At 38.7% G+C, this 15,969-nt stretch overlaps 1 protein-coding gene across 3 annotated transcripts in view; it reads left to right on the forward strand.

Annotated features, from left to right (window-relative positions):
• Positions 1-15,969, forward strand: part of PHLPP2 (PH domain and leucine rich repeat protein phosphatase 2) — a 78,908-nt gene that overhangs the window by 42,712 nt on the left and 20,227 nt on the right. For all 3 annotated transcript variants that reach the window (XM_040443010.1, XM_040443011.1, XM_040443012.1), the window contains 7 exons: positions 1,130-1,255; positions 2,572-2,726; positions 5,283-5,429; positions 5,808-6,038; positions 7,727-7,929; positions 11,095-11,155; positions 14,591-14,686. In XM_040443010.1, coding sequence (XP_040298944.1) covers positions 1,130-1,255; positions 2,572-2,726; positions 5,283-5,429; positions 5,808-6,038; positions 7,727-7,929; positions 11,095-11,155; positions 14,591-14,686 — 1,019 coding nt within the window. The remainder of the gene's footprint in view (positions 1-1,129; positions 1,256-2,571; positions 2,727-5,282; positions 5,430-5,807; positions 6,039-7,726; positions 7,930-11,094; positions 11,156-14,590; positions 14,687-15,969) is intronic.

A 15,969-nucleotide genomic window follows, 5' to 3' on the forward strand; every position in this document is an offset into this window, starting at 1 on the left:
TTTTTAAACAGCTTGATTGAGATTTAATTCATGTACCATATAATTCACCCATATAAAGTGTACAGTTCAGTGGCTTTTAGTGTATTCACTGTTTTGTGACCATCACCACATCACCCTGAAAAGAAACCCTGCACTACTTAGCCATCATCTCTCCATTTCTTCCCTAGTCCTGGGCACCTACTAATCTACTTTCTGTCTGTACAGATTTGCTGATTCTGAAGACTTCATATAAATGGAATCATACAGTATATGGTTGTGACTTTCACTTCACATAATCTTTTCAAGGTTCATATAGTGTGCAGCAATATCTTCTGTTTATGGCTAAATAATATTCCACTGAAATATACCACATTCAGTGTTTATACGCATACCTGTTGATGGATGGACATTTAGGTTGTTTCTCCTTTTGGGCTATTATGAATAGTGCTGCTCTAATTCATGTGTAAGTTTTTGTATAAATGTATGTTTTGAGTTCTCTTGAGTGTATATGTAGGAGTGGAATTGCTGGGCCACATGGTAACTCTATGTTCAAGCTTTTGAGGAATTGCCAGACTGTTTTCCAGAGTGGCTGGACCATTTTACGTTCCCACTGCAGTGTATGAGGGGTCCAGAACCTGCTAATACTTATTATCCAACATTTGTTATTTTCTATTTTTAACTTTAGCCCTCCTAGTGTATGTGATGTGGTGTCTTTCAATTTTGATTTGCATTTATCTAATAAGTAATGATGTTGAACATTTCATGGTATTACTGGTCATTTCTCAAGTCTTCTTTGGAGAAACATCTGATCAGATCTTTTGCCCCATTAAAAAAAATTTTTTTTAATGTTTATTTTTTGAGAAGAAACAGAATGTGAGCAGGGGAGGGGCAGAGAGAGAGGGAGACACAGAATCTGAAGCAGGTTCCAGGCTCTGAGCTGTCAGCACAGAGCCCAACGTGGGGCTCGAACTCACGAGCTGTGAGATCATGACCCGAGCTGAAGTCAGACGCTTAACCAACTGAGCCACCCAGGCGCCTCTCTTTTGCCCCATTTTAAAAAGTTGACTTATTTTTCTTGTTACTGTCCTTTGCTCTCTGACTAGGATTTTTTTTTGTCTTGGTCCTGGTTTCCTTGCCTCCTCCTCCTCAGGTGGAAGAAGTGAAGCGACGGCAGCACTCCCTTGCATTCAGCTCAGCTGGAGCCCAGGCTCAGACCTATCATGTCAGCTTTGAGACATTGGCTGAGTGCCAGAGATGGCAGCGACAAGCGTCCAAGGTGATAAGCTGTCAAATGTCCTGATGTGGTGATAAGAATGTAAAAGCCCAACAGAAATGTATCTTGAAGCTGAACTCACTCCAAAGAGAGTGAATTGTAATTCTTAGGTATCTTCCTTTAGGCTCCTCTAAGTTTATAATGAATGAAATAATAGAATTCCACCTGGTCCTTACCTTATTATTTATGTTTGCATAGTACAAAATGTATTCAAACATGTTTTCAGGTGCGTTTTACCTTTATACCATCTCTGAGAAGAATTGAGACACAATAAGATTCAAATCACTTTCCCTCCACCACTGTGGTCAGGGATAGATGGAGCCATTCCCTAATTCCTAGACTAGTCCTTCTTGGTCTGAATATATTTAGTACAGCTGTGATGAACCACTTTAAATTTGAACTTATAATGGGACATGACCTGTGATCCTGTTACAAACCATTGTTCCGCTATGCTGAGGATAATTAGCTTTTCAGCATAATTTCTGCTTTTTAATCTTTAAAGATGCAGTGCCCTAAAATTGTATTGCAGTTTCCAAATTTTCTTGTTCTCCCAGCTATCTTTGCAGAATTTTAGCACATTTTTCTTTGTGGAACTAAATAGTTGCATAAAGTATTGTTTTAGTATAATGAGATGCCATAAAACATGAATAACTTTTCTAGTGATTTTGTTTGGTTTTTAAACCAATTTTCACAACCTATCTTTTATTAGCAGACTATTATAGAAATAAAAACTTGTTTTGGTTTTATTGAATTTTATGTACTTCTATTGTAGTGGTAATGAAATCTGTTCTGAATAAACTAATCTCAGTTTTAAATAGCTATTCCATTCTTTTGACCTTATAAGAGAAGTTAATATTTTTTGAGTACCTTTTGCATACTAAGCAGTGTGCTGTGTGCTGAATTTATTTTATCCTCACAACAGATGAAGAAACTGCACTAGTAAGTAGCAGAGCCTGTGGGTACAAAAGGCCATGGCTTTCAATATCATACAGCCTGCCAAAGTTTTGTATAGTTATTTTGAATCATCTTATCTTCTTGCATGAAATGTTAACTTTTCCCCTTTATGATTTTTTTTTTCCTTTTACTTACAGACACTTTACAGCTTACACCATTGTGTGTTTCAAGCAGCTTAATGGTTTTAGGAAAAAGGAAAAATGAACTGGTTTTTATAAATGAGTAATTGGATCTCATTACCTTTTTTTCTTTCCAATTGTTAAAATTAGCACTTTTTTTATAAATGGCATTCCTTCCTTTGCTGGGTGAGAGACATTTGTTCTGCTGCTCTAGCTGAGATGGCTCTTCTCCTTGACCCTATTCAGGTGGTGTCCCAGCGAATCAGCACCGTCGACCTCTCGTGTTACAGCCTTGAGGAGGTTCCTGAGCATCTCTTCTACAGTCAAGATATCACCTACCTCAACTTGCGACACAACTTCATGCAGCTGGAAAGACCAGGGGGCCTTGACACTCTCTACAGGTATGTGGAGAATAGGTTTCCAGAATAACTTACTCAAACCAAATCGTGATCACTGTCTTAGTTGTACCTGAAGGTGAGCATGCTTAACATCATACACATATTTGAAAATTTTCTCTATTTTGAAAAAGAGTTGAATTTTTATTTATGCTTTATTTATGTTGTTTTCTTTTTTTTAAGTTTATTTTTTTTGAGAGAGAGAGCATGTGCGCACAAGTGAGGAAGGGGCACGGAGAGAGAATGTCACGCAGGCTCCACACTGTCAGCGCAGAGCCTGACACAGGGCTTGAACTTACAAACTGTGAGATCATGACCTGAACCAAAATCAAGAGTCAGTCGCTTAACCTACTGAGTCACCCAGGCGCCCCTATTTATGCAGTTTTCTTACTCCCCCTTTCCCTCCATAAGACAGGAGATAGATGCAAATATTCTGTTATGGAGGCCACAGTGTGCTGCCATTGAGCTAGACAATCTTGTGATATAATTCACTGATAGTGACGCCTGATCTGAAACCAGGGTAAATTGAGAGATTGAGTGTATGGCAAGTTTTTGAATCCTAAGTATCAAACTTAAATAACTTAAAGGAAATAGGCCTAATTTTAAGAATTCCACTCCCAGTGTGGGACTTTTATCTTTGTTATGTGCCTATTAACACTAGCTTCTAAGCCTTAGACAGCTATGAAACTTCTCCCCTCTGATAAAAGAACCATTCCACTCCTTAGGGACTATGGCCCATATATTTTCCATCTTTGTTAGAATATATTCCCCATTCCCTCCCTCCACCCACATTACCACCCTCCTCCCTTTGAAAATGGATGGAAGAGGATTGCTTGGGTGGCTCAGTTGGTTGAGTGTCTGACATCAGCTCAGGTCATGATTTACAGTTTGTGAGTTTGAGCCCCACATCAGGCTTGCTACTCTCAGTGCAGAGCCTACTTTAGATCTTCTTTCCCCTCTCTCTCTGTCCCTCCCCCACTTTTGCTCTCACTCTCATAAATAAATAAAACATTTAAAAAAAATTTTTAAGTAAATATTTGATATAACTAATTGTCTGGGCTTGTGAGCAAGGGAGAAATTGGACATTAAAGAATTCAGATTACATGGTGATTAGAAAGATAATACACATTGAAAGTACGTATTTTAGGAACACCTGAATGGCTCAGTCAGTTACATATCTGACTCTTGATCTTGACTTGGGTCTTGATCTCACAGTCGTGGGTTTGGGCCCTGTGTTGGGCTCCGTGCTGGGCATGAGGCCTACTTAAAAAAAAAAAAAAAAAAAAAGTACATATTTTACTTAATAATAATATTTCTAAAATAATTTTGAGAAAGCACTGTATTTTTATCTCATCTGATGTGTTTTACAAAGTTTTTTAGATTTAAGCCTATATTTAGTAATGAGATAATACTTTTAATTATATTGTTAAGTAAAAACAATACAAGCTATCATTTTAAGTGAGTTTCTAGCATTTACTAGTGTTTTCTTCTGAGTTGCTGTGAAAATAGGGTTTTATCTAATTTGAGGGCTGTATTAGGAATTCTCAAGTCAAGGCACCAAGCCAAAGGAACAGTCTGTACTCAAGGTCAGGACAATTGGAAATCAAAAGTTGAAAATTTGGAAGAGTGACTCAAATCTAGGAGCAGGTGATACGGATCGGTATCATGGAAAACACCACCTCAGCCTTACCTTCTTGCACTAGTATAATCATAAGTATAATATTCCTAAGTAGAATTAGCAGAGTGATTCCTTTAGATCCAGTTTATGATGATATTATCTCTAGTTAAGATGGCATAGATAGTTTTCTTTCTAGGAACAAAACAGAAGCATTCAAAATTACTATTTCATGTTCTCTGTTAGATCCTATTACAGTAAAACTCCATTAATACATACATACTTTAAAGCTCTAAGTGTCCCATTCATTTCAAGTGATATTTGAGCCAATATAAATTTCAATATGTAAAAAGAAGTTGCTTATAATGGGATTTGATGTACATATTTGTTAGCTATTCCTGTGTGCGTTGATGAATTGTTATAAAATTTTATATATTGCATGTAGAAATTTCATAAAGGAAGAGGTTTTAAGCATATCAATAGGACTTTGATATGAGATTTTCTTTAAAATTTTCTCCATTTTTAAGGAGAAGCGAGAAGAACTCCCATTGCACTAGACCTGATTTCCTTCATTGTATGGTCCCAGTGTTAGGCATCTTAGTGTCTGTGCTGTACTCAATGTTTGGCAGGTAGTGAGTCCTCAACAGATATTTGTGGAACAAATTCTGCAGTGGACATCTAAAATGATGGCTAGGGTGCCTGGGTGGCTCAGTCGGTTAAGTGTCTGAGTTTGGCTCAGGTCATGATCTCACGGTCCATGAGTTCGAGCCCTGCATCAGGCTCTGTGCTGACAGCTCAGAGCCTGGATCCTATTTCAGATTCTGTGTCTCCCTCCCTCTATGCCCCTCCCCCACTCATGCTGTCTCTCAAAAATAAACATTAAAAAAAAATTTTTTTAATAGATGTCTTTTTCATTCAGCAGTATAATTTGTACCTTTGCTTTTTAGATTTTCTCAGCTGAAGGGCCTGAACTTGTCCCACAATAAACTTGGGTTGTTTCCTGTATTGTTATGTGAGATTTCTACCCTGACTGAGCTCAACCTCTCCTGTAATGGATTTCATGACCTACCAAGTCAGATTGGCAATCTGCTAAAGTAAGTATCTGACTTTTGCTAGACTCATTTTTACTTGCAGAGTAAGGAGCTTGTCTGGCATTTGGAATGAAGGTAGTCCCATGAGCTCTTGCAGTGAAATTAATCATGCAAGTCTGAGGATTCTAGTCAGCAGCAGTTACTTGCAGCAGTAACTAGTTATTAGTCCCTCAGTTTCAATAGCAGAGGTTCTGACTATTGTTGATGTTGGAGGGACCATCCATGTCAGTTATGTGTATTTCATTGAGTCTCTATAGATAGGGTATTTTATTATTATTGGATTCATAATAAATTAGTGATGTATGTCAGAATCCATATTTCTAGTTCTTTTCATTCCAATTAAAACCTTTCATAAAGTCTTGTTTTGTTTTCTTCCTGCAGTCTTCAAACCCTCTGTGTTGATGGCAACTTTCTGACAACTTTACCTGAGGAATTGGGAAATCTGCAACAGCTTTCTTCCCTGGGAATTTCCTTCAACAACTTTAGTCATATTCCTGAGGTTTATGAGAAACTCACTATGTTAGATAAAGTAGTTATGGCGGGAAATCACCTGGAAGTCCTAAACCTTGGGGTGCTGAATAGGATGAGCCATATCAAACATGTGGATTTAAGGTGAGGCCATTTTTCACCATGCCTTCTTTTGGGTGGACCTCTGATGTCCTTTTACGTTTTCTCTTTATAAAGACTTCTCTAAAACATTTTCCAAGCTGTAGTAAAGCTTCAGTTTTCACTCAGTAGCAGAGAGATTATGAGTGAGGTAGGTATACCATGTGATAGACACTTTTACATTACCTTTGACAAAGGTTGTTTTGAGTTACCCTCCCAGCAACATTTTGTAAGAATTCCCATTTCTACACATCCTTGTCAATGTTGGATCGTAGCAGCCTTTTTCTTTATTGTCAGTGTAGTGGGAGAAAATAATACTTCATTGTTTTAATCAGTATTTATTTACTTATGAGTGAGGTTGAGCATCTTTAACAAAAAATTTTTTTAATGTTTATTTATTGTTGAGAGAGAGACAGAATGTAAGTGGGGGAGGGGCAGAGAGAGAGAGAGAGAGAGGGAGACACAGGATCAGAAGCATGTTCCAGGCTCTAAGCTGTCAGCACAGAGCCCAACACGAATGGGCCTTGAACTCATGAACCATGAGAGATCATGGCCTGAGCTGAAGTTGGATGCTTAACCGACTGAGCCACCCAGATGTCCCCGAGCATCGTTTTAATATGCTTATTGGTAATTTGTATTTTTCTTAAACTTGACCATTTTTTATTGAATCATTGGGTTTCTTCTTGATACCCATTATATTAGATTTTAAATGTTAAAGGTTTTCCTATGAATTTTTTATGAGTTTTATTTTCTAGTTATAATATTTTCCTAAAGAAAGCTGATAAAAGACACATAGACATAAAAGACACACATACACATAGTGTAAATGTCTGTCATTTACACTAAGCCATTGATGTCCCTTGTAAGGAAATAGTAACAGAGGGGCGTCTGGGTGGCTCAGTCGGTTGAGCATCCGACTTTGGTTCAGGTCATGATCTCACGGTTCATGGGTTTGAGCCCTGCGTCCAGCTTTGTGCTGACAGCTTGGAGCCTGGAGCCTGCTTCGGATTCTGTGTCTCCCTCTCTTTCTGCCCCTCCCCCACTCACGTCTGTGTCTCTTTCTCAATAAATAAACATTAAAAAAATAGTTAACAGAAAAGTGTATTGAAATACCAGAAAATGAGAACATGGCTACGTGCACTAAATCCTATACTTGGGAAGAGAACCAAGAAGCCATTTTCTATAATTTGCCCTTGAACTACTCCATATAGATACAGATTATTTTCCTCTCTAGTAATTAATGAAATGTGAATCTTAGCATACGAGAGAGTAGGCAGAGCAACGGGAGAAAGTATGGCTGCTTCCTCTTGGTCTCTACATGGTGCACTACGACTGCTTTGCTGCTCATTAACCCAGAAGGTTATGTTCATCTTATTGTTCATTTGGTGTGCTTCTTCGTGCCTACCTAACTTTATTATGTCTTTGGATGTAAGTTTTTAAGTACTTGTTTGTAGGCATGATCCCTCTTCCCTCTCTATTTAATTTGTATATGTATTTGCAAGTCTGGATTGCCTAACTTAGTTCATAAAGAAAGAACTCAAGGTACAGCTCTTCAGGGTTATTAATACCTTGCAAGCCAAAGCAAGTAGTGAAATTTTTTAGTTGTTTAGAAAAGAAAGAGATCATACCTCTTTTCTTTTGATAAGCACATTTAGTAGAATTTATTTCTAATGATTTCCTTATTCTCTATTAAGGATGAACCATTTGAAAACTGTAGTTACTGAAAATCTGGAGGGAAATAAATACATCACCCACATGGATTTGCGGGACAATCAACTGGCTGACTTAGATCTCAACTCCTTATGTAGCTTGGAGCAGCTGCATTGTGAGCGGAACCAACTGAGAGAGCTGACACTCAGTGGCTTCTCCCTTCGAAATCTGTACGCCAGTTCGAACAGTGAGTTCTCCATCCAGCCTCCTATTTTTTTCTCTTGTAGCTCGCAGTCAAGAGCTTTCTAAGAACAGTGGCATCTGTGATGTTCCTCAGCCAGTCTGCAAAGTGTGGTTTGAGGTTCATGGAGACCAGCTTTGTCTTTTAAGTTTGTTTTTAAGTTGGCTGAGATAAGCATGAAAAGGCATTGCAGACTACTTTGAGATTCCCTAAGTGAGTATAATCAGAGGCATTTTGCAAAATAACAAGGTAGGAGGGTGGGCAAGCATGTTCAAAACAGAATATCAGGAGTAGCCTAAAACAAAGGTTGGTAAACTACAGCCCAAGGGCTAAATCTGGCCCAGCACCTGTTTTTATATGGCCCATGGGGAATGAGTTTTCACATTTTTTAAGTAAATTTAAAAAAAAAATCAAAAGAAGAGTAATTTTGACTTGGGAAAGTTATATGAAATTCAAATATCAGTGATACATCAATAAAATTTGATTGGAAGATACCCACATTCATTTGTTTACATATCACTGCATGATTGAGTAGTTGTAAGAGACATGGTATGGCCTGCAAAGCCTAAAGCATTTATTAAATATTTAGCCCTTTACCGAAAAAGTTTGCCCATCTCTAGTCCAAAAGTTTGTACTGCTTCAGTTCTAGAATGAGAAGCCCCTTATTTCAGTAGTAATTTGCTCCAGGAATATTGTTCATTGTAAAAGACCTTGTATTTGTCGTATTATTTTTATGGAAAGTTCTTTTTTTTTTTTTTTTTTTTTTTAAGTTTACTTATTTATTTTGAGAGCAAGAGAGCACACACGATGCGGGGAGGGACAGAGGGAGAAAGGGAATCCTAAACAGGCTCCACGCTGACAGCACAAAGCATGACACGGGGCTCAAACTCATGAGCTGTCAAATAATGACCTGAGCCTCAATCAAAAGTCAGATGCTTAACAAACTGAGCCACCCAGGTGCCCCAGAGTTCTTTACCAAGGAAATTATAATTACATTTCCTGTGTTTCAGGAAGGATGGGAAAAGATGTTCAGTATCACTAAGTGCCAGAGAAATGCAAATTTTGATAATTCCATTTTAGCTCATCAAATTAAAAATTCCCACTAAGCACTATTGAAGATATGGAGAAGCAGCAGCTCTCCTACACTGCCAGTGAGAGGGTCATTTGGTAAAGCCATTTTGCAAAGCACTATAACAGTGTTCAGAGAAGTCAAAGATACATGTAGTGCATATTCTGCCAGGTGCTCTGCTTGGAATATCTCCCAGAGACACCCGCATGTGCCCAGGAGATGTGTACTGGAGTGTTTCTCACGGCGTTGTTTGTTACGGTGAAAAAAAAAATATATATGACTCTTGATAGGAAAATGTATACACTAAACAGTGACATGTTTATACAATAGAATACTGCACAGCAGTGGAAATGAATGTCCTAAAGCTTTGTGTATTAATATGGATAAATCTTAGAAACATTGTTTTAGAAAAAAAAAAATGCATAAGTATATGTATGTACACCAAGATAGTTGTATCAAATTTCAAACACACAGAAAAGTTGTTTCCTTAGCTCTGTGTTTACCAGAGAATATAAAAGATCCATGGGAATGATAAAATATTCAGGATGATATTTACCTCTTGGTATGTGCAGTGTTTTAATTCTTGAAAAAGTCTGAAGCTTATAGACAGAATTTGAAGATTTGTTAAAAGTTGGATGATGGGTGAAAGAGTGTTCATTATTATATTCTCTTTTCTGTATCCCTAAAATACATTATTAAAATAAAAGATAGTTATAGACTTCTCTTTTCACTGCCTTTTATCATGTTAGAGAAATTTCAACTTGTAGCGTAGATTAATTGCTTGGGTCAAAACAGTGTCAAAGCTGATGAGTATCGACTTGTGCAAGTTCTAGATATTCTTGTGAGATGGTAGTCGGTCTTTTGTTGTGGAAATGTTTACTATTAGCCCTATTCTGTGTTCTAAATGTATCTAGAGAATGAATGAGTGGCCCTGCTAGAAAAGACCTCATAGACATAAATGCTGTCTTCGGTAACTGGGATTCTGTCACAGAGCTGTACCAAACGGGGCTTGTTTGAAGTTAGCCGCTCTGTTTACAGAAAGAATCCTTAAGTTCTTAACCTGGAAAAATTCACACCAACACTTGCAGTTCTGATGTCCCAAAAGTAAAGAACTCAGCTTCACAAAAGAATTATCCAAGTGATCAGTTAGTATAGGAAAAGGCACTTGACCCCACTGATCATCGGCGATGTGCACATTGAAACCCCAGTGTGACACCACTACACACCTATCAGAATGACTAGAATAGTCCTTGAAAATCACTGAAAATACTAGTTGTACATTGGTCAACCACTCTGGAAAACTGTGTGGAATTATCTACTAAAGCTGAACGTGTACTCAGTAACCCCAAAGTGGAAGAGACTTAAATGCCCACCAGCTCTAAAATGGGTCCATAAATTGTGGTATAATTACATAAAGAATTTTATATGGCCATGAGAATGTATGAACTACAGCCCTAGGCAGTAATAGGAACAAATGTCACAGGCACAATGTAGAGTAAATAAAGCCAGAGAAAGCATTATGCAGACTGTGCATGTGTATTTATGTGGATAGGCAAAAGCCATCTGTGGTATTGGGAGTTGGGGGTGGGGAGGGAGGTTGCCCTGGTGGGCAGTGACCAAAACAGGGAAACGGGAGTGAATTTCAGGGCAGCGGGTAATATGCTGTTTCTTGATCTGGGTACTGGTTACCCTATTGTGTTCGGTTTGTAAAAATCAATTGATCTATACACTTAAGCTTGTTGTACTTTTCTGTATGTATGTTTTTTACTTTAATTAAAAGATACTGCCCGTAAAAATCCAATTATTAAAATTTTTTTTTAAGTTAGAAAGCTAAGTAGTCACAGCTAACATTTAGCAACTTTCTGTGCTGTGTGAGTCCAGACCAGTACACAAGATCCTTTAATCAGTTGTTTCATTTGGGTTTCAAATCAGGTAAAGTTAGTCAGTGTCAGTTACCCAGCTTTTTGTCTTTAGTTCATCTCAGGAGATGACATCAGTTTTTTCTCTGGTGATTTCACTAAACCACTTTGCTGTTGTTTACTCTCTCAGTTACTTTCTTCTTTGGAGAGTATCACTAACACCTGTTTGTTTTTTTTTATTAGGGCTGACAGCAGTGAATGTCTATCCAGTACCCAGTCAACTCACTTCTCTAGAACTTTCCCGGTGAGTGTGTCTCATGAGAGTGGTGCTTGTTTGATTCTTAATATTTAAGAGATGGATATGGAAACTTTGGTGGTTTCGAGGTGTAAGACATCTAAATACATGAAAATATTTGGATAGCCTGGAGAAGGGAGAAAGAATGAGTGGAGAAATACTTTTAATGGCTGTACCATCTATTTAAAGGGAAAGTCCTCTTGAAACAGAAAGATGCCTGTGAAATATTCTTAAAAAGTCTGCAGATTTAGAATGAGATGCAAACAAAGGAAACCTTTTATTCCCTTCATGGCAGTGATTTCCTTTTTGCTGTCTGGAATCAGAGAACTCGTCTTGGTTTTATGTTTACAATTTTATTTTCTTTTTTGATATTCTTATGACCCATGTTGGTCTTATGTTCAGAGAGATATTAATTATATTCAGGATCTTATTACTTCCATTTGTGGACAAGAACAGATATAACTGAGGTTTTGCTTTCTTTCCTTCATTTTTAACACTGTTCATTCAGGAATCAGTGGCTGAGTTTTAGGGCCTAGTGGAGAGTGTGACAGTCAAGCCAGCAGTGACAGGGCAGCATCGTAAGTGTGTGATTATAGATGACAGAGCAGGTAGAAGGGGCAGTGGACGGGCTCCTATACATATGGCCAGGATTGTTGTAAAGATTAAATGAGGTAATAAATGCAAAATATTACCATGGTGCCTGGCATAAAATAGTCTTTCGGGGGAATATTAGCTGCTATATAACTAGGTTTCTTTTTGTTGTTTTTTTTATTATCATTATTATTAAGCTGTTGTTTTAGATTCCCTCCCATCCATTTCTTTCTTTCATACCTTTACAGCAAAACCCCAGCATGGATCAACACTAAGATTTACCTTCTCCTCTGAGTTTCATCATTACCAAAGACAATCATATGGACACCACTGTAAATTCACAGTTTCCAACCTCATCAGTGCCCTGGGCATTGGCTCCACATTGTCCAACTTCCCTCACCCTCACCTGCACTAGCCCCAACTCCTTCACTCTAGAGCTTAGTTTCCCACTTGATCGAGAAAGTAGACCGTCTTGGGTGATCTCCCTGAGCGTCCTATCACCTTTCTTAAATTCATGTAATTCATATCCATTCTCAGTTTCTTTCTCTATTCAAGGCCAGTCCATCCTCTGGGCCTGGGATGGCGTCCACTCTGCTGCTCTGGACCTTGCTCTGTAGTCACCACTTCCTCACCTCTTGTGTGTGTTCACTGTCTTTTTTTTCTCAGTCTGTACACACACTCAATCTCCTCTGTCTTAACAGAGTCTGCTCTATCTTGCAGCCCTTCTAGATGCTATCTATTTCTTCTCATCTCCTTTTTGTCCAAATTTCTCAGTAAGTATTTTCATTTGTTGGCTGGGTTTCCTTGGTTCTCATTTGTTTATCCCACCACAGCTTGCTTTGGACCTTCTCCTGTGGAACTTTCCTATATTGACACTGTTAATCTTGCTCTTTTCTTCAAACATCCTTCCTCAGTTGGCTCACATGATCTAATTTTTTTCATGCCACTTCGACCACTCCTGTCCCTTGCGTACTTTTCTTCCTCAGCTAGCCTTTTACAGGTCACTTATTCCAGGTCTGTCCTCACTTCCTGCTTTCTTATTTGACGGTCTCGTCTACTCCAGTGATTTCGGCTACACTTCGGTATCAGCGTCACCTGGATTGCCAGCCCACACCTCTTCTTCCAGCCTCAGACCCATGTATCCAGTTTTACATTAGACATTTTTGACCTACCTGTCTCCAACTACCTCAAATATGTGCAAAGTGAAACTCTGTATCCACTCCTCCAGCCCTGCCTTAGCTTGTTGTCTTGTGTCTGTTTCAGCTTTTGGCATTATTGTAAGATAGTCATTTCAGATGGACACCACTAGAGACTCACATATCCAGCCTCATTTGGAGCCTCCCACTCCTTTCTCTGGATATGATTTTCTCCCTGGCAGTCTAGATGAGAAGCCTGAAAGTCATTTTTTATTCTTCCCTCTGCTCTACTCCCATGTCTAATTCATCTCCAAGTTGTTTTGATTTTTGCCTCCTAAGTATTTTTGGAATCCCTCCCCTCCCTTCCGTATGTATCACCACCCAGTTAGGCCCGTGTCATTTCTTGTCTGGAATTCTGTAACGGCTTCCTGATTGTTCTTCCTTTTACTGATATGAGCACCTCAGTCAGACCTCTGTGTGTACACAGAGTAAACTATTTAAAGTACAGCACTGGGGTGCCTGGGTGGCTCAGTCAGTTAAGTTTCTGACTCTTGATTTTGGCTCAGGTCATGATCTCACAGTTCATGGGTTTGAGCCCCATGTTGGGCTCTGCGCTGACAGCATGGAGCCTGCTTGGGATCCTCTCTCTCCCCCTTTCTCTCTCCCCGTCCCCACTCATGTGTACATGCTCGCTCTCTCTCTCTCTCTCTCTCTCTCAAAATAAATAAAGTACAAGACTGTGTTCCCCACTGCTTACAAACCCTTCAGTGATTCCCCTGTACCTGCAGGATAAAGTCACAAACTTCTAGATATGATTTAGGTCTTTCCGGCTTTGTTTCTTACCATTTGGCTCTGTATTTGCTGCTCTGGGATCACCAGACTGCTTATTATTCCCCACATACGTCATGCCATTTCCTTTCTTGTTTCTGCTCTAGTTCATGTTGTCACCTCTTGCTTGGTTTGTCCTCCTCATCTCGGGTCATTGTACAACATTCTTCAAATTCCAACCCAGATGTCATATTTCTTGGGGAGTTTGCCCTGATCCATGTCAGCAAAGTGCTCCCTTCACTTAGCCGTCGTAACAGTATCTGAGTTTCTCCTACAGTGCCAACTTCTTTCTGCCTTGAGTTGATCTATCAATCAGTAGGTACTTTGAGCCTTAGCGAAGCTAAGTAGCATCTGAAAATGGAATTCCTTTTACTGAGTATCTGCCTGGTGCTCTGCTAAATGCTTGAGTTCAAATTCTAAATGATTTGCAGCCTTCCCCCACCACTTGTCTTTTGTCACTACTTCCTTACTTCTATTCATTTGGTTCATTTTCTCCAGAATTTCTTTCTCTTCTCCTTCATTCATTCATTACCTGTGGAAATCCTTCTCATCTTGAAAGTTTGTTTAAAATGCCACTCCTTTCATTGTCTTTCCTCATCTCTCTTTCATCTCACTACTTGTGTGCTTTCCTACTGCTCATAGGCTTTGTGTCTTCTTTGAGGAGGTAAAATAATTGATCTAATATAATGCATGTTTCTGTCTTTGTCTCTTTCTGTCAACAGCATTCATTGATCACTTAGTATTATATTCCAGGTAATGCACTAGGAATGCCTTGGGGCCCGTGCTCCTGCCTCCAAGGAGCTCAAGGGCTGGTTAACAGATACATTACAGACTAGTGAAAAGAGTTCCACACATCATCAGCAGCAATGCCTTTAATTATTTTCTGTAGAAACCTGCTGGAGTGTGTCCCTGATTGGGCCTGTGAAGCAAAGAAGATGGAGATACTAGATGTGAGCTGTAATCTTCTGACGGAGGTTCCCATGAGGTATGTGTGTGTTAACATATGTATGCATTAATATATATATGTCCATATGTATGTATAATTATTTTCCTAGATTTGTGTTGCCTTTCAAAGGTACTTTCATCTGTTTGTTCGGTAGGTATTGAGTACCTGTCTAGTGCAGGGCAGTGTGAATTGCTGTAAGGCTAATACATATTAGCCTTACATATTATTTACATAATAGTAATGGCTAATGCACAGTCTTGGCCTGCACGGAACTTGGTAAGTGGATAGTTGGGGTAAACTTGTGCACAGATAACTGTGATAAAATGTAACAAGGGTCACTGGCATAGATCAGCGATCTGATTGTGCTAATAGATCATTTGTATTGGATAAGTTTTATGAACTGAGTAATGTTCTAAGAACTTCACATTTATCATTTAATCCTTTAACCACCTTATTAGATAGACGCCGTTATTCTCATCTTACAAATGAGAAAACGAAGGCTTTTTGTGGTTAGGTAACTTGTCCAAGGCAACACTTAACTAGGAAATGATGGGAGCCGACATTTCAATGTAGTCGTTCTTATTCCAAAGTCTTCACTCTTCGTCATTACACTGTATAAATAAAATGCATTGAGGAGGGCACCTTTTGGGATGAGCACTGGGTGTTGTATGGAAATCAATTTGACAATAAATTTCATATTTAAAAAAATAAATAAAATGCTTTAGAAATTAACAACTTTGAACATTTAGAGAATGCTTCATGAGAGAATTGCATATTTGAGTTGACCTTTACAAGATGGTGAGATTTCTGTATGTGGAGGGGGAGAGAGGGAAATGCTGGGGCCGAGGGGATGATATATTCAATAGCACTGAGATGTAAAATGTGTGCTTATCACCTAGTGGAGTCTTTAAAGTAAACTGGAGGCTTACAGCATGGTAGGTGTGAATGCAGCCTTTGGAATCAGACCTTCGTTCAAGTCCTGATGTTCATGTAAATGGACCCATGCAGTTCATATCCATGAATTAATAGTTGAAGTGGCCTAGCACGTTTTAAGTGATAGTAGTAGTTTTTGTTATAATAAATTTTGTTGATTATAATCAGTTACAGTTGATCCTTGAACAATGGGGTTTCCTGACCCCTGCACAGTTGAAAATCCATGTGTAACTTTTGACTTCTCCCAGAACTTAACTACTAAGAGCCTCCTGTATACTGGAAACTTTACTGATAACATAACATCATATTTTGTGTGTTGTATGTATTAGATACTATATTCTTAAAATGAAAAAAGAAAAATCTCATTAAGAAAATCCTAAGGAGGGGGC

This window comes from Herpailurus yagouaroundi, unplaced genomic scaffold (genome assembly GCF_014898765.1).
Source record: "Herpailurus yagouaroundi ecotype Mexico unplaced genomic scaffold, PumYag 190, whole genome shotgun sequence".
Classification (NCBI taxonomy): Eukaryota; Metazoa; Chordata; class Mammalia; order Carnivora; family Felidae; genus Herpailurus; species Herpailurus yagouaroundi.